Below are 18,692 nucleotides of genomic sequence, written 5' to 3' on the forward strand. Positions count from 1 at the left end.
CCTTGTCTGTGGGCAGTCTCTCCTCTGTACTTCCCCAGCTCACACACTATCCTGTGAGCAACAAACAAGGCTATTGGTCTTTGTGATCCCAGAACCCAACACAAAGCCTCCCCAAAACACTCAAAAAGTTATCACTGTGATGGAATCATAAGGACTTTACCTACAGAAGGAGAAATGGAGAGGGGAAAAGTGGGTGAGAAAAGAACTGGGAAAGAAGGACTAATGGGTCTTGGGTTTGAGTAATGGGAAAAAAATGATTTTATCAAGTGAAGTCCAGAAGAAGAACTGATTGGAGGATGGAGCTAATGTTTTTTTTAGACACCTTGGGTTTGAGACCCAGTAGGATGTCCAGGTACAAATATTCACTAGGAAGTGGGAACTTCGATGTGGACAAAAGAAGAGCCTCTAGAATAACCTCATTCACTGACCCCTTCTCTCTTTCAGAAAGGACTTTTGCTCTGTCCTCCGAGAATAAGTGTCAAGAGAGAGGTAAAGAGCAGATGAATTTCTACCACATTTTCAGTCACCATGTTGCAGACTCTCTGCATCCAAAGGCTCACCTTCGAGTCCTCAAGTTCCCCAGCCCTGGGTCACCTTTACTTTCAGGCATTGCGTCTTCATGACAATGGCATTGGCACACTGATACATGTATGTGCCATCATAATTTCATAGTTAATTTGAGATGGGGACACAAATAACTCTTAAAATAAAGACTAGGACAAAAATTGATGATTTACGTGTTTTAGACTTGGATATTTGGATGAATACAAATAAAAGGTGTCAGAAATAGAGTGCTCTAGTTTGAAAAGTAATTATGAAAGGGAGGTAGACAAGAACAGTATGTGAAAGAGTAAGACGACCATCCTTGATTGAACACAACTAGTCCTCAATTCAACGAGCTCATTATCAGTAGCAGCAAAATGGAATAGTGTTTGAACAGAGCTTTGTCTCGGCAGAGCATCCCTCCAGGTGAAAATGGCCGTCATCATTGTCTGCACCAGCCGCTCCTCCTCAGCCTTCTTCACTTGCTTAAATATGTCCTCCAGATACAAATCTCATTCATGAACTTCCCATGGTGCCTTTCGCATGTTACCCTGGAGGCTGGCCTGACCCTTGGCTGGATTCATTCAAAGTTCAAAAAGACAAGGCGTCTCCCAAAGCTGTTTATTGTATAAAACATCTTTTCCATGCTGATTTGAAATACCTTAACGTGTACAGGGGCGTTCCTTGTAATAACCAAAAATTAGGGAAGAATACAAATGCCCATCATAATTATAAAATAAACTGATATATCTACTAAATGTGTTTAAAAAAAATGCATGGGTATAGACGCCTCCTCAGTCAATGGAAAACCACCCAAAGGTTCTAAGGTCAAGAAAGCTTTCAGAAGCTTAAACTAGTAATAGTAGTAGTAGTAGAAGGAGCCCAATCTTGTTTATGTGACTATGTAGGTCTATGATTGAAAATATATCTGAATGAATTGGTTATTTTGGGATAGGATTATATGGGACATTTGCCTTCCATATTATACATTTATGTATAGGTAGAATTTTTATAATGACCATTTATTACTTTTGTAACCAGGAAACAAAACAATAAAGATATTTTAAATCCAGAGCATTAATTAATGGCCCCAATATTATAGTTCCTTCTCGCTCAGCACATTATAGTCAGAAGCACACTTGACCCGACATTTCGGTACTGCCTATTAGCAGCCACATTGGGATAATGAGATAATCTGTAATGACTACAAATGGATGAATGCAGGCCTTTTCTTCAGCCACATTATCTAATACATCACTGTTGCTCAGCAACATACCCTGTCTCCATTGGTGTCTATCTTTGTCTCTGTGTACTATCAAGAAACCTGATGCTGATACTCCAAACATATGCTTTGTGACTTCCCTGGGGGACGCTGCTCCCATAACCCAAGGTAAAATGAGCAGCTGGTACAAAGTCATAGGCTCAGGGCCTGCGAGAGCCTCCATCTCTAGAAGGGCCCAGTACGAAGACAGCAGTGGCTACTCTAATGGTGTATAGTGGGAACTAAGGAGAACAGTTTATTTGCCTTTTTTTTGGGACAGATTCTAGAGCCTTTGATTAAAGGGATTCTCTTCAAAGTAGGCCAATTTACAAGTAAGCATACATGGACATAAGTAAAATCTATAAATGAGGAACATGTTACCCTGAATTCAAAGGCGTAAAGATGTTGGGCAATAGTCATGGGTATTGAGAGGGTTTTTCAACAATTGTTTCTTGACAGTTTCAGGGATGGAGCAGACTTCAAATGACCAAATAATGCCCAGAAATTTGCTGAGCTGATGGGGCCTTATGCTGTGTGTAGATAATGGCCTATCCCTTTTTGTGAGCTCCTTTGTGAATAATTATACATTCTGAATGAGTATGTCAAATGAAAACAATGTCATCAATGTGGTGTTATATTTGTGCTCCTGGGGAAAGTAGGATGTAGTTAAGATCTTGCCTGCAGAGGTTGTATGTGATGGTAAAGCTGTTGAGGTACTGTAGGCAACCATGTAAAAGTAATGGTGTATCCCTACAGAGGTGATGGCAAGCTGCAGCTGAGATGCTGTTGAAAGAGGCACAAAGCAGAACTTCCTAGCCAAATCTGGGACAGCGAAACACTTGCCAGTTGCCAAGCGGTTGGTGTCAGTAATTTCAATAATACTGGCTATAAGGACCTTAATGGGTGGAGCTCCTTTGCAAGTAATTATATCCCACTAAATTTAAACAAGTTACCCTCTATACTTTTAGGGGCATTACCAAAGATAAAATAGAGGACAAACAGGTATACCTCACTTTTAACCATCAAAACTGTTGCCTTGCCTAAATGCCCCATGGTCATAATACTCATTGCTCTAAAATATCCCACAGTGGGCATGGATGTTCTTACCCAATGAATAATGAAGTAAAATAAAGTTTTTGACACATAACAATCAGTCTTAAAAAAAAAATGGAACCCATGGACCTTTCCCTCTCTTAAAAGAGTTAGTAGAATCCAGTATAAACTTCAAGCATCAAAACTCATGATACAAGATCTACTTCAAACAGGAGTGATTACCTCCGCTGTTTCTCTATTTGACTGTCCAGTTTGGCCTGTTCTTAAACTTGGGAAGAATGAATGGTGCCTCATGGTGGATGACTGCAACCTCAGTGCCATGGCCCAGCAGGCAGCAACACTAAAGCAGAAGCCAGTTAGTGGAACCAGTTAGCAAGCCAGAGCAAGAGAATACAGACCCCAGTCACTGAGACTCCTTGCTTGTTGAGCCAGTTGTCTTCTGATTGCTGGCAAGGAAGTGGGATCAGCCCTACACCAAAAACTGGGTCCAGATATCAAAACTGATGATGCACTACATGCACCAAGAGAGTACGGAATGATTTATTACTCACATACTGAGGCTTTCTAGGGAGAGAAGGGCAGTCTCCCAAGCTGCTGTGAAAATGGCCTGAGTAGTGAGGGGGAGTGGCCTAAGGTTTTATTATTGGGGGGGGCAGGGTGAGAATTCCCTTGCGGGGGCAGAGCTTGTCTGGTTTGAACTTCTCACTGGGGCCAAGAGGGGGAGCCCATGAGCTTCCTTAGCCAGTGGCCGCCCTGATGTGGCAAAAGGGAAAGAGGGAGGAGTGGGACTGGAAGCCGTCAGACATCAAACATAAAAGCAAGAGTCAGAACGCGGCTGTGGAGCTGTAAGTCCTTTCTCTCTTTCTCTGTCATATCATGTGTGTTGGAAACTGTTCCACTCCAGAGCCTAGGGAAGGGGGTGTTTTGTGTTGGTCACAGCCTATCAATAACCGATGTTGTAGTTGGACCAGCCTTTGTGGTTCTTATTATAATCACAATATGCCCTCCAGCACTAAGCATCAGGAAACTGGAAAAAAAAAAAAAGTTTATTATTTACAGGACCTGGAAATTACAAAGTGCATCTGGGGCCATACAGTGAGGCTGTGGAGAGATAGATGGAGAGACAGATAGAGGTAGAAGAAGAGGTAGAGAGAGAGGGAATGAGCATAGGTTTGAGGTTCTGCCTTTATTGGGATAGAGGTGGGGGCCTAGGGTTTCTCTGGCTCAATCTTTATTGGCGAATTTAAAACATAAGAGCTAGAATTTAAAGTGTGGGAAGGGGTGGGGGGAAGGTGGCCCAGGGGCACCTGGGTGGTTCAGTGGTTTAAGCATCTGCCTTCAGCTCAAGTCATGATCCCCGGGTCCTGGGATCAGCCCAGTGTTGGGCTCTCTGCTCAGTGGGGAGTCTGCTTCTCCCTCTGCCTCTGCCCCTCCCCCTGCTCTCTCTCTCTCTCTCAAATAAATAAAAATCTAAAAAAAAATTTAAAAAACAAACAGGTGGCCCAAATAGTCAGTTATTGAAATGAACCGAGATCCCTAAAACAAAGGAGTCTCAGTGAGGATTGGTGGCCTGGCTCTTTATCTAGTTGTGTGGCTGGAAATGTTTACTTGAAAAATAGCAAGATAGCTGTGTTTATCGGGGTGCTGGAGCAATCAAGGCTTCAGTTAGGCACTTGCATTACAAAAAAAAGGGAAAAAAAAACTATGAGTGCTCACACTACAGAGGGGCTGGGGCTCTGGATCCAACTGGGGTCTCAACTAGGAGAAGTGGGTAGGTATGGGCTACTTGGGGAACTGGGGTCTGCACTCTGGACCTGGGCAGGCCAGTCAGAGGGCAAGAATGGCCATAGAGTGTCAATTCCAGGGACAAAGAAAAGCAGACCGGGAAGTTCAGGATAGGAAGGCCAGAAAGATCACCTGAACTTCAGGGCTGGTGGGGAGCCCTCTTTATGGAGTCCTGGGGCCCCTGTAAGTAGAGGAATTTGCTCAGGAAGCCTCCCCAATTAAGAGAGAGATGAACTCATCCCCAAGTCAAGGGGAATTTTTACTCTGGCTGAGTGGCTAGATTTTGTTTATTTGAGAGAGTGAGCATGAGCAGAGAGAGGGACAAGTAGACTCCCCACGGAGCAGGGAGCCAGACACAAGGCTCGATCCCAGGACCCCAAGATCGTGACCTGAGCCAAAGGCAAATGCTTAACTGACTGAGCCACCCAGGCACCCCTCTGAGTGGCTAGTTTTGAGAATGGACAAAACATTTCCATCCCTTATGCCCTCACGCAGGTCCTTGTACTTCTGTTGTGGACAGTTGAGGGTAGTGGCAGGATTTCTCTTTTAGATATGACTGATCCCCAGCTCCTTCAGTCCTTTGCTCCAGCTCCTGATGGTCTATTTCCCACCTTTTCACCACCTAGAAAGATGCCTCTTCCTGACTCCTACCTTTAGTGCAGAGAAAACATGTCCTTGTGTGTGGAGCCCCACTGTCCATCTTGCAGGGTCAGGAGTGGAACCAGGGGCTCCTGCCTGTAGGTCTTTATCCAGCAGTAAAGATCACTTGTAAAATTTACTGGTTCACAATTGAAGGCCATGAGAAAGACAATGATTTCAAAGGCCCACAAAAAGACCCATTTATACAGCAGCTCTCTGTCTTTATGTTTGTTTGTTGGCCATAATGTCAGGAACTGTTCTGGGTCTGCCCAGCATGCTTGCCTGGGATGACACACAGTGGACAGAACCGTTCTGAACCCAGGCACAGGCAGCCTGGGTGCGAGTCTGGCTCAGGCATTAAGTTGTGTTGACTCTGCAGAAAAAAAAAAATAAAAAAGCATCTCGTCTTTCCAGACTTGTAAAATGAGGAGGTTGCCTAAAGCTTTGTGTTTTCTCAAATTTTCATGTACTTCCAAGCCATCTGGGATCCTGTTAAAATGGATTTCAATTCAGTAGGTCTGCATGTCTCCCAGGTGATGCTGATGCAGCTGGTCCTCAGACCACACTTTGTGTAGAAAGGGCTTAAAGGACCCTCCATCCCTTCCAGCTCTGACAGGTATGGTTCAAGGGGCAGCTTGATGATTCTTGCCGTGAGCCCGTCTGCGGCTGGAAAAGCCAGGCTCGCCCTCCATCAGCGCTCGCCCTCCATCAGCGCTCGCCCAGAGCGCCGCGGTCAGGCAGGTTGGAAACATCCACTCTGGAACACACAAGGATGGTGTGTTACAAAGCCCCTTGATGTCAGTGCTGATCCCAGCGCTGCTGCATTATCTCCCCTTCCAGTGGGAAAACTCCAAGGAATGTGAGGTGTGCTGGAGAGGGGGACCACTGCTCTGCTGTGACACTTGTCCAAGAGCCTTTCATGAGGACTGTCACATCCCGTCCGCAGAGGCGGAGAGGTTAGTGAGACCCAGCCTTGCCTTTTGCACGCAGACTCTGCCCGGGCTCTGCCTTTGGAGGCTCAACTCCAGGCGGAAGAGCAGGACCCGTGAGCGTCGTGGCTCAGGTGTGACCCGGAGTCTCGGGATGGGGCAGCAGTCTGGGTTCCGTGTGGTATCGTGACAGCCTCTGGTTCTGAGTCTGTGACTGAGCCACCTTGACTCCACCTTGCCACTGGCCCTGGGTAGTGTCCTCTCCTAGTTTTACGACCCTGACTCCTGTCCCTGGGGATTGAGGATGGGAAACACCAGCTGTTTATGTTCTGTGCTTTTTCAGACAAGGCAGGAAACGTGGCCTGGTTCATGCATTTCACCACGGGCTCGACGGGCTGATAGAAGCCTAGGTCCCCAGGGGTTAAGGCCCAGTTTTGACACTTGGGTGTGACAGGCAGGGCGCCTTGTGTTCCCAGCAGCTCAGCTGGGGAGAGGAGAGCCCACCACTCACCCTGACACCACCCTGCACACACTGAACCCCCTGTTGCCACCCTCCATGGGAGGAGGGTCGGGGGCTCAGGCCCCACGTGGGGTCTTGGAGACTCTGGGAGGTGTCCCCTTCATCTCCCAGCTGTGTCCATCGGCCATGCCTGAAAGGAGGATGGTGGCAGCCGTAGGAACAGGGGCTGTTTCCAGGGGCCTTGCCCTTGCTCACTTATGCCTGACCTCTCAGGAGCCCATGGAGTTGCACCTTCTGCAGGATAAAAGAGTCTTCGGGAAGGCAGCAGTGTCACGGGGAATCTGAGGCCCTGGAGAGGCAGATGCAGCCTGAGGAGCAGTTGGTGAGTTGGGTGCCAACCCCAAGCCTTCTCCTTACCCCGGACATGTGAGAAGTCCAACAGGTAGAGGGGGAAGGGAAGGGCGCCCATGGGTACCTGAGGGAGCCTGCAGTGTCTCGCTTCCGAGGATGGCGATTCGGTGCCCAAACAGAGTCCAAGCAGAGTTCGACACACCCCACGGCTCTTTGGCAAATGTGGTTGGACGGTTGGCTGTGTCTGGCTCTTCCTGCTTGTGCCCGTCTGTCTGGGCACGGGTCCGGCTTCGCTTTCTCCGAGCTGCATTTCCCTTTAAAGCTTTCTTCACATTTTACAGAAATGTGAGTTCCTCCTCTTGAAGGCCTACTGTCATCCACAAAGCTCCTTTTTTGCAGAAACCCCACCTAATGTAAGTGACATTTTATGATTCTTGTCCTTGGGGCATCTCTTTTATGTAAAGCTCGTTCTGGAATTTGGGAGTGTGACTCCTAAGGGCACTGCTGTTTGCAGAGAGCAGGTTTAGTTGCAGAGTCTGGAGGGGGACAACCCGGTTCAAACTCCACCCAGCGCGTCCTGGTTCTGGGAACCCCGGGCAACTAGCTCCGCCTCCCAGGCACCTCAGTTTCGCCTGCTCTTCAGTGGGAATGTCTTTCTTACAGACAGCAGAGGGTTTAGAGCACCTTCTCAGGAGACTTCAAGTCCCGCCTCTACCATTTTTTAGCTGTGAAATCCTGGATAGGTTGTTTAACGTCTCCCTCCCTTGGTTCCCTCGCCTAGAAAATGGGGGTAATTATAGGACCTATCTCATAGGGTTGTTGTAGGATCACATGCTAACCTAGTGGCGGTGTTCGGGGCGGTGCCTGGCATAGACGAGTCTGATGCTTATTATCATCACTTCTGTTGTATTTCAGTTGGATCCCTTCCAGGAATAATGGCTGCGTTAATATCACCCTTTTGGTGGCTTTGTCCCTAGATTCGAGATTATGGAGAGCCCTTTAAGGAAGCCATGTGGTTGGACCTGGTTAAGGAACGGTTGACTGAGAAAGTGTACACGGTGGCATGGTTTGTTCGCGACATGCGCCTGATTTTTCGCAACCATAAAGCATTTTACAAGGTAAGGGGTGTCTCCTGTTTCCTCCGCACCTCCTTTCTATTTTCCCCTAATTTCTGGGGCAGCAGGACGTTGAGAGAATTGTACCAATCTCGTCCTGGAGAGAGCTCAAAAGGAGTGGGATTACAGAAGAAAGCGGCCTCTAAATTCCAGGGGTGGAGAGGAATTCAGAAAGGACAGCAAGCAGGACAGGGAAGAATCCTTGTAAACAGGGCCTGAAAATCCGTCCCTGATTCTAGGGCGAGCGGGATAGTCACGCTGAGAACAGTCGATCTCATCCTGCCTCCTTGTTCAAACGGGGAGGAAAGGTAGTTCATGGCTGCATTGTTTTCCATGCCTCAGAAATACAGAAATAAGTGAAGGAATTAAACTTTATGAAATAACTTAAACTCCCAGGATGCTCATGCTTGGATTTTTTTACTCCTAAATTCCCCAGGGGACCCAAACCTACAGAACTGTCCTCAGATGGTGTTGGCTTTGTCCTTTGTCAGTAGCAAGAGTTGAGTTATCTTGCAAGCCAACGGGTTGTCAACTTTAGTCTATTGAGTTTATCCTGATTTATACTATCATTTGGGTAGATATTTCTTGGGAGATATCTAAGGAAGGTTTCCATCTCCACCCAGCCTCCTTCCCTTCCTCCATGGCACAAATTGGCATGTTCATGAACCACAAATTTTTAACTGGTGTCTGCACGTGGAGCTGGAAGGAGAGTCTACCCAGGGAGCCCCCTCCAGGCCTGGCCCAGTTTCAGCCTCAGAGAATGGAAGGCTCATCTTTCCTTCAGAGGCTGGGCTTTCAAGAAATGCTTTATCTCTATCTATTTTACCCCAAGCTCAGGCTTTGCAGTGATCACAATCAGCTCTCCAGTCCTGACCACCTGTCAGGTCCAAGTTAGAAATCGGGCAGAGCCTTGCTCATTTCAATATTTGTGGTATCAGCATCTCCCCCTGCCCTGTGCAGTCTGCCTGGCTGCTGGGGAAGCACAGCATTCGGGACAGGCAGGGAGGGGCTCCCCGCCAAAAATGCAAAAATGCAAGTGATTTTGGTGGTCCTAATTCTTTGTCCTTAGACATCTGTTTGCTTTTATTTCTCTTTCAGGCTTCCGACTTTGGTCAGATAGGACTGGACTTGGAGGCAGAATTTGAAAAGGACCTCAAAGAGGTGTTTATTTTTTGCAAAGCCAATGAAAACAGCTTCCAGACTCTTTGACCCTGTTCTAGAAAGACTAAGGCACCCCAACTTCAGGATCCGGATGACATGACCCTGGCCATCTTTAGACAGTCAATGAGTCTGGGATGCTATTGGGAGCCCTCTTGACTCAAAGCCAGAGCCTTCATACCATCATCATGCCTTCCTTTTTGTTGTTGTTTCTTTCTACACCTAAAAGAAGTGTGTGTGTGTGTGTGTGTGTGTGTAAAATACACCTCTAATCCCCAGCCAACACCACAGGCCTCTTCCTTGCCAATATGTCCATCTTTCTTCTCCCACAGTTATCTATTCTCATTTGCTCAACTAAACTATAAGGATAATAGCTTCAGAATCTCTACAGTCCTACCACTATGAAAAAGAAACTAAGTTGAATCCTAAATTGTGTGGAAATTATTTTGATTCTGTTTTATATGTATATTCTGTTATATAGTGTTTCTGTTATATATATGTATATATATATATATATAATATATCTCATATATCATTGCAGAGAGTATTTTTCAGTATTTTGCACCTGCATTTATGAAGGAGGTTGGTCCGTAAGCTTCTGTGTACTGTCAAAATCAGATGTAGGGCTATCCCAGCTTGGCACAAGAATGCCTAAAATTTTCTACTTTTATATGCTCTGGAATAGTTTATAATGTTTTAAATGAACCAACTCATAAAATTATATAGCCTCCCATTCTTTGTAGAGGTAATATTGACCATGTTCTCTGCTTTTTCAGGGTCATTAAACTATTCAGATATTTTCTTGCTTTTTGAATCAGTTCCACTTTTATAGTTTTCTAAGAAGTCATTCATTGCATGTATTGTTTATACTTGGCCTTATTTCTGCCATATTATTTTATTCCTTCTCTTTGGAATACTTTCATGTGATTTTTGTCTACATTTTCTTTGTTTTCACCTTCTATTCTGGAAGGCATTTGTAAGAGTTTTTTTTTTTTTTAAAGATTTTATTTATTTATTTGAGAGAGAGAGAATGAGAGAGAGCACATGAGAGGGGGGAGGGTCAGAGGGAGAAGCAGACTCCCTGCCGAGCAGGGAGCCCGATACGGGACTCGATCCAGGGACTCCAGGATCATGACATGAGCCAAAGGCAGTCGCCTAACCAACTGAGCCACCCAGGCGCCCCATTTGTAAGAGTTTTTAATTCTAATATTTACCTGCAAGTTTTCCAAATGTGTTTTTAACTTATTTTTTAAATGTCAGAGACAGGGGCTCCTGGGTGGCCCAGTCTGTTGAGCATCTGACTCTTGATTTCAGCTCAGGTCATGATCTCAGGGTCCTGAGATAGAGCCCTGCACATCAGGTTCTGAGCTCAGCGGGGAGTCTGCTTGAGATTCTCCCTCCCCCTCTGCCCTTCCCCATCTGCCCCTTCCCTAGCTCGTGCTCTTTCTCTCTCAAATAAATAAATAAATCTTTAAAAATAAATAAATAAATTCAGAGCCAAAAATAAATTATCTTTAATGAGCCACATATTTAAGCCAAGGTGTTTGTCACTTTTTATGCCCCTCAGCTTCCTAATTCAAATGGGGAGGAACTCACTATTTTATAATATGACTATTTATTAACATTATTAAATGCTTACTTTTACTTGTATTAATTATTTTAATTTTATTCAATTATATTATATAAGCCATTATTTTGTTATTTTTACATTATATAAACTGTTACTTCAAATATCTACTAAATTGAAAAGCACAAGTTGAAACTACGATAACCTATCTTCATGAGAGCAACATCAATGCTGGTCTTTTCTTGCAGTGACTTCTTCCTTCTTTTTTTGCTCCTTCTTTCAGTCAGTGTATCTTTAGGTAATTTGAAAAGAAGATTACACAGGTGACATGTTTTCTGAGTCTTTGCACAGCTCTGAATGTCTTCTTTGTTTTCATAAATTCACTGTTGGGCTACAGTATGTATTTTATCACAACTTCTCACCTTCAAAATCAACTTAGACTTTGGTCCACTGTGGTTTGGGCATTTTCGTCCTACACCCGTGAAGTCAGAATTCTGTTTCTTTGTTAGTGTGTAGACACATAGCAGGTTTCCTTGTTCTCTCTATAGTTATATATTTTTGACAGGACAGGATTCAGTGTAATATTCTTATCATTGATCTTGCCTGGCACTCTGCCCTTTCAATATACATATCCAGTTCTTTTTTCAGCAGCTGCATTAAATCTTTCTGATCCTTTTGTTCTGGGCTCTCTTTCAAGAACATCTATTATCCATATGCTGGCTATCCACTCTCTGGCCTCCCTATTTATCATTTTTAAAAAAGAAGAAACAAGTTCTGGGAAGCACACCTCTTCTGAGGTCATTAGTCTAAGACTTAAATATACTAACTCAAAACAATCGCAATTCTATGGTCAATATTTTTTTTATCATTTTAATAATGCTCATCGCTCTCTATTAACCAAGCAAATTTTTCTTACCACAATACTTTTCTTTTCTCAAGACAAAAATAAAAAGTTACTGCTACTACTAAGTTGTCCTGACCTGTGATTCTGATTTTTTCCTTCTTATGTAGTGTCAGTGGAGGAGTGTTATGGACTGACTTGTGTCCCCCAACGAATCCATATGTTGAATTTGCACCTCCCGTACTCGGAGACAAGGCCTGTAAGAAGGGGTTAACGGTTAAATGAAGTCACAAGCATAAGGCCTTAATGAGATAGGATGATTGTCCCTATAAAAAGAGGAAGAGCCCGCGTGATGGTTCTGCCCATGCGTACAGAGGAAGGGGCAGGTGAGGAGGCAGCAAGAAGGAGGCCCCCTCCAAGCCAGGATCCAGCTCTCGCCCGTAGGGAATCAATCAGCTGACACCTCCATCCAGAACTTCCAACCTCCAGAGCTGTGGGAAATAAATACCTGTCATCTAAGCTGCCCGAGCTGGGGTTTTGTTGCTGCAGCCCGGGCCGACTAACACAAGAAGCGAGCGGCACCTTGGGACCCCGCTGGCCTCCCCCACCAGGGACTCGGGCCGGAGTGTGTGGGAGCCTCCATTCCGGTACCTGGTGACACAGACTCATAAACAGACCATGGAGAGAGAGTCCCCCAGTGTTTCCACAGCAGGGTGAACTATGATGCGGACTGACCACCTATGATCCAGGAAAGGGTGGAGGCCGCTTGAACCCTGACTTAAGAGAAGCAGGTAAAGAAATAGAATTTGTTTTGCGATGTGGGAAGGGGACAAACAGGACCATAAAGACTCCCACTCCTGATGTCGTTCTGGAAGGGAAGATGGAGGGGGGGGGCGTAGAGATGGCCGTCCCTGCGGTGCAGATCTCTCCTCCCAGCTCACTGTCAGTGCATCGGGATAAAAGATCTTCCCCACCCCCCCAGTGTTTACCAGCGGCCAGGATTATTGTGTATTAAATGATTGTGAATCCATTTGTGACCCTCTCTTCCATTCTGGTCCTGGCAAGCTGAACCACGTCTCTCTTTCTCCTAGCACAGCTCTGGCTTGTTCTGTAACAGGAAAAAGAAACCCAACAACACTGAAAGAGTCATTTATTCCTTTGAAAGTTTCAACAGCTATCAGTTTAGTTGCCATGACAACCAAGACCCCATCCCAGGAGCCTTGTCTCCCTCTGGCTCCCTTTTGTTGTCCTATTGCTCCTCTGGTGTCCACACTATTTCCACCTGTAAGAGCTGGGTCTGGTTAATTTTGGTCCACTCAGCTGACCCTCATTCTCCCCCAGTCCCTCTGGGAGGTAGGCTCCCACCTGCTCTTCTCTTGACTTCCCGCTCCCAGGCCCACCCTCTGGCGTCCATGACACCCCTGCACATAGGCCAGTTGCCTCCTCCCAGGGACCCCTTCTAGTTCTGCCCCCAGACTGTTTCTCCCTTCCTGGTCCAGCTTGGTTCCATTCTTCCCCTCCCCTGCTGGCCAGGGCCACTGAGAACCCAGGTCAGCCCAGGACTGCTCCCCCCCCACAAGCCATGACACCGGAGGTTATAAATGATTCTAAAGTGGTCCCCTGAAGCTGGGCAGGGCTGAGGCTACAAAAATGAAACACGGAAAAGCTTTCTATTGGGAGTGACTAGAGGAATTATATGTAAGAATATGCTCCCCCCTCCAGCTGATACTAGAAATTCAACCTTGGAGGGACGCCTGGGTGGCTCAGTCGGTTAAGGGTCTGACTCTTGATCTCAGCTCAGGTCTTGATCTCAGGGTCATGAGTTCAAGCCCTGTGTTGGGCTCCACACCCAGCGTGGAGCTTACTTAAAAAAAAAAAAAAAAAGGAAAAGAAATTCAACCTTGGAAAATTCATTCTTAGGAGCTGGTCTCCTGGTCAAGTACACCTGCCCTCGGGGGAGGTAGACTTAACTGGCAATCAGCATCTGGCCTGAGTCCTTTTCTCAGATGCTCTCCACGCTCTGGCAGAGCCAGGCCCAGCAAGCAAGCTCCCATCCTGCGGGTGGCTGGGGAGCTCTGCCTCCAGCTGGCCTGGTCAGTCCTGCTGGGAGCCTTGGCCTCTCCCCTTCCTTGTCTGAGAAGCCTGACTGCTTCTTTCCTCCTAAAGATGCTCCTGAGTTCCTCGCCTCCTGGAATTGGGTGTGTGGGCTACAGAATTCCAGGCTCTCCCTTCTGCCATTGTCCCTGAAAAAAAAAAAAAAAAGAAAACACACACCCTATTCCTTTTAACAGCCACGCCACTGAGAAGTGATACACGAGATAACGAAATCCGAGAAGCCATTGTCTTACTCATTTTTCCCCTGATCTCAAGGGGGCCACCTGCATCTCCAGAGCTAAAGTAAAGTAAAGTAAGGACCCTCCCAGCAGAGGATCCCTTTGGGCAGTGTGCCAACAGGCATGTCTGTTGGACAAGACCAGAGTGGAGATGCATTGGCACTGGGGACACCTTGCCCCACGAGCAACCGTTGGCATCTGACTATTTAGAGCGGGTGACATCCCTGGGGGAACCCTCTCCTCCATTGATCCAGATGTGACATGGAGGCCAATTGGCCGGAAGACAGCACGAGGCCCTCGAGCAGGGGGACTCAGCAGGGAGGCCAGGGACCCAGGCCTGGATACAAGGCCTGAGTGTCAGCAGGAAGGGGTGGCTGCAGGTCCAGGATGTCAACTGCCACCAGAACTCATCCGTCCCATTGCCCTGGGACAGAACTTGTTCAAGGTGGAGGGACAGTTTGGCCCTCTAAATGCTGTAGAGTCTCGGGAATGAGATGAGGCAGACATGTCCGTGTTTCCCAGGGACAACACTAAGGTTTCCAGCCTTTAGACTCAGCAGCCCTCCAGGAAGATAGCCGGGCCCTGGGGCTGTGGGCTCAGACCCGGGGCTGCAGTGATGCCCAGCTCTCAAGGCCCAGACTGAGGGGCTGGCTCTGCGTGGACCCCATGCCTAGGGTTTGAACTGATTGCGAGGCCCACGGAAGTGCCCTGGGGGTGTGAAAGCCTGGTCCTTCTGCCCTCAGGCAGGAGGGTTCTGGCTGCAGGTGAAAGGTGGGCGTTCAGGCTAATGGGAACATGTGAATACTCACCAGCTGGAAACACCAGAGATGTTCTAGCACATACCGGCATCCTGCGGGGAAGAGTATCCCCTGGGAGAGGCACATCCTCCTAAGAAGTAAGGCAGAGGATTGGTCCTAACAGGCGGTCAGACCACCCCTCAGCGCCTACAAATACCAGTGCCCTGGGCCAGAAGCCAGGGGGCAAATTTGGTTATTTCCATATCTGGACCACCCCTGATTTATATGCATAGCCAGAGCCTGGTATCAAAACCATCTGTCCCTGGGTCCTCAGAGTGGTTTACCCTGGATCCTCTGGCCCTGGTTCTGAGCTCTTTGGAACATCTGGGCAGACCTGAGCCAAAGAAGAGCTCTTCCTCCTGTCCCAGGGCAGGCTCCGAACCCAGCTCTGAGGGCCCGGCACTCCCAACTTCTGCAGTGACTGAGGATTGCCTGAAGGTAACACGAGAAAAGTCCCTTCTGTTCTTATCACAGGTATAAGACCTCAAGGCTAGTGTAGGCACCCTAGGAGCCGTACTGGGAATGCAGGCTGAAAGAGGGCTATGTAGTCTGTTTTTCACTGAAACAGTTTGGGGTCTGGTTGTCGGCCCAGCCTAGAGATGGCCAACAGCATCCTCGGACCTGGATTCTGGAATCTCCCGTTTGCAAGAAGGCCCACATGACCTGCTCTGTGGGAAGCTGCACCACGAGAGGGGTCTTTGGTCCCTGTAAAATATATTTGACAAGATGGTGTTCAGAGAGGGGTCCTCCAAGATGGCTGGACATGGGGCCCCTTCCTGCTGACATGGTCCATGGCCCGCAGCTTCAGAATCACCAGGAAGCTTGTTAAAAGGCAAATTCCAGGGTCCCTGGCCCTAGATGGCAATCTCTAGGACTGATGCCCAGAAAGGGGTGAATTTAACAAGCTTAAGTTTTTGAGGTGACACTCTTTTGCCACAATGAAGTCTGACATCCGCTGCCCTTTGATAAGACTCACTTTTATCTTCTGACAAAGGAAACAATCTAACTAAAGCGGTGAAGCCTGCAACTTAATAGCAAGAACTTCCCTGACCCTGCAGGGTGAGACAGCACACATTTGTGGTTTGCTTGACTTCCGGGTTGTTTTGTTTGGGTGTTTCATGTGTTCTAGTTTATTTAAACATTTATTCAAATAGAACCAGCTTTCAGAAACAATGATGAGAAAGGAAAGAAGGTGTTTCCAGAAGGAAAAATGAAACCAGGAGGAGACAGCAGTTGGGAGTGGGGGCAGGGAGGGCTGGGAGGAAAAGCAGCGGGGCTGGGGGATTGGGGGGGGACAGGCAGGTGAGAGAGGAAACAGGTTGTCACTGCACGGCTGTCCACAGGTCCTCGGAGAGTGGGGCGAGTGGAGACCTGCTTTAAGATGCTTTGCTGGGGGGGTCTATCTTGAGGGACCTGAGATGTCTACATTCGTTTTGAAGCTTTCTTTGGATGTTAGTTGTGAAATCACAATCCCCCTACCCCCAAGCCTCCCCCCGCCGCCCCCCACCCCCACGTTGTGTCTGGGCTACAGTCAGTTGTGAAGAACAGGGAATCCATAACAGTGCCAGGTCCCAGGTAGAAATGCTTCATTGCAATGGCTGCAGGGAAAAGCAGGAAGTGAAGGCAGGAGGGGCCCCAGAGCGGAGGACCAGAGGCCCCAAGGAGGCACAGAAGCACCCACATCTTGAAAGAGGCACTGTGGTCACCCACTGTCTAGGTGGAGGTAGGGGATGGGAAGTAGGGGAGGTGGCTGGGGGCGAGCCCTCCCCTCTTAGTGCTTCCAAGCATCGAGTTCCCACTGTCCAGGCTTTTCACGGGGTGCCCTGCAGTGGGGGTGATGAAGGACCGCTGTACCCAAGGCAGGAGGGGCAGAGAATATGGACGGGGGTCAGGGGAGTCTCCTCTAGGCTCCAGCTTCTGTCCTGAAATACCTAAAATTAAAACACACCTTACACTTGATGTAGTTTTGGGATGTTGGTGAGGTCCAGAGCCGGAGGCCAAGAAAGAATTCTTGAGACATGTCTGGTGCAAAAAGGTGGTTTTATTTAAAACACGGGGACAGGACCCGTGGGCAGAAAGAGCTGCTGGTCCGGGATTGTGAGGAACAACTAATTATATTCTTTGGGTTTGGGGGAAGTCAAGACAAAGGGAACTTCAGAAAGGATTTTCATATGCTGAAGAAGATTTTCAAGATACTGGAGGCCTGGCTATTGTCAAGCTAAGGTAGTTTTTCCCTCTAGCAAAGCATTAACATTAAGACAGGAGCTTCCTGGAGGAACATTATACTTGGCCTACCTCAAGTGTTTGTCAATGGGCTGCAGGTTACAAGGACATCCAATTTTAGGTACATTTCCCTCTGGAAGTTAGGTCATTGACAAGAATGCTCCCTTCGTGCAAATCACCAAGACATCTGCAGACCGAGGGAGACCCATGTCCTGCAGGACTGGGATCTCCACAAGCCAACCACCCGATCTTCCTACCTCCAGCTCCAGGGCAGCCAGGAATGCCCGAGGAATGCCACACACACCCCACGGCGGGGGCGGGGGTGTGGTCTACGGGATGTCACCTTGTGCCCTGTCCCCAGCCCACCCTCTGCTCCCTCCATCACACTGAAGAATTACATCCACTCCTGATCCCCAGGAAAGAGTCTGAGTCCTACTAAGCTGGCTAACTTCTTTCCATTTAACTATTTCACGTTGTTATTTCCCAGAAGTCATTTCTTGAGAACTACCAAGTCTGGCTTGGGCTTTATTTCTGCTGAAAGAACACCTGCCCTCAGCCCCGGAGTATATAAAACTTTCTTTCACTGGCAGGTGATGGAAGATGACCAGCCCCAAATTAGTCATTCTAATTCCTTAGCAGGGAGGAAGTGTCATTTGATCCAACTACGTATGCTGCGTGCCTGGCACACAATGGCCACTCAATAAAGCAAACTCATTGCCGTTGCCTGAGATTAGTGGGTGTTCCTAGCCCTTGACTTGCATTGTCCCAGGTCCTCCCTCACCACCCTGCCCGTTGGTCGTCCATGGAGCTGAGGTCCCATTACACTTCATGCTTCAGCCTGGACACAGCACAGACGACCAGCTTCCGTCAGGCTGGCCAGAATCCACCACCTGACTAAGGTCAGGCAGGGGGATCCCCAAAGAGAACGTGACCCCAGCCCCACCCAGAGAGACTACGTGCCTAGAGAGGTAGACGATGGGGACAGAGGGAAGCTGTGAGGGCGGAGTTCCTGAGACCCAGCTTCCTCTTGTTCCTCATTTTTCTGGATGTATTTTCATTGCGGGAAACCTTTTTTAAAAGGAGAGGGAATTTTCTCAAAGAAACTCACGGCAAGACGTCATCCCTGCCTCATTTCCCCACTCCACCCCTCCCCCAGCTCCCTAGGGTGGAAATTCCTGATCTAGCCCAAGGTCCAGCCCCAGTGACATTCCAGACAAGAGGCAGGAAGTTGGCAAACATCCACAGCCCTCCAAAGAGCCGGCCCACAATTTACTGGTTCTGCCTTTAGGTGGCGTAAGTGCAGAATGGGCTGCATGTCCTCACCTCCACTGGAAAACAATCATTGCCAGGTTTTGCAGTAGCTTCCCTGGTGTCCCCACTTCTATCTTCCCAACCCCCATCCCAACTGCCCTCCAACCCCATCCTAGACCCTCTTCCCTGCTCAGCAGCCCTGCTGTGCCTGTTAAATCCCTCGGATCCTACTGACTCCACCCTCATGGTGAAAGCCCAGGGTCCCACCTAATGGAACCCCCTCAATTCCTCTCCCCTTTGCTGGATCCTCTGCCCCTCACTCTTCCCCTCACTGTTCTCAGAGCACCAGGGGCTCCTGCTCAAGGCCTTTCCAGCAGCAGTTCCTT

General features: G+C 47.9%; 1 protein-coding gene across 5 annotated transcripts in view; it reads left to right on the top strand.

Moving 5' to 3' along the window:
* Positions 1–12,736, top strand: part of SP110 (SP110 nuclear body protein) — a 41,418-nt gene extending 28,682 nt beyond the window's left edge. For 3 of the 5 annotated variants that reach the window (XM_035006913.1, XM_035006918.1, XM_035006914.1), the window contains 6 exons: positions 445–489; positions 6,122–6,237; positions 6,944–7,052; positions 7,363–7,434; positions 7,999–8,139; positions 9,235–10,285. In XM_035006913.1, the coding sequence (XP_034862804.1) occupies positions 445–489; positions 6,122–6,237; positions 6,944–7,052; positions 7,363–7,434; positions 7,999–8,139; positions 9,235–9,345 (594 nt within the window). In that variant the 3' untranslated portion in view covers positions 9,346–10,285. Of the gene's footprint in view, positions 1–444; positions 490–6,121; positions 6,238–6,943; positions 7,053–7,362; positions 7,435–7,998; positions 8,140–9,234; positions 10,286–11,872 lie in introns of those variants that run through there. The other 2 variants (XM_035006915.1, XM_035006917.1) reach the window with 2 other exon arrangements.
* The last annotated feature ends 5,956 nt before the right edge of the window (positions 12,737–18,692 follow it).

The sequence above is a fragment of the Mirounga leonina genome, unplaced genomic scaffold, assembly GCF_011800145.1.
Source record: "Mirounga leonina isolate KUSES-001 unplaced genomic scaffold, KU_Mleo_1.0 Mir_151, whole genome shotgun sequence".
NCBI classification, from domain to species: Eukaryota; Metazoa; Chordata; class Mammalia; order Carnivora; family Phocidae; genus Mirounga; species Mirounga leonina.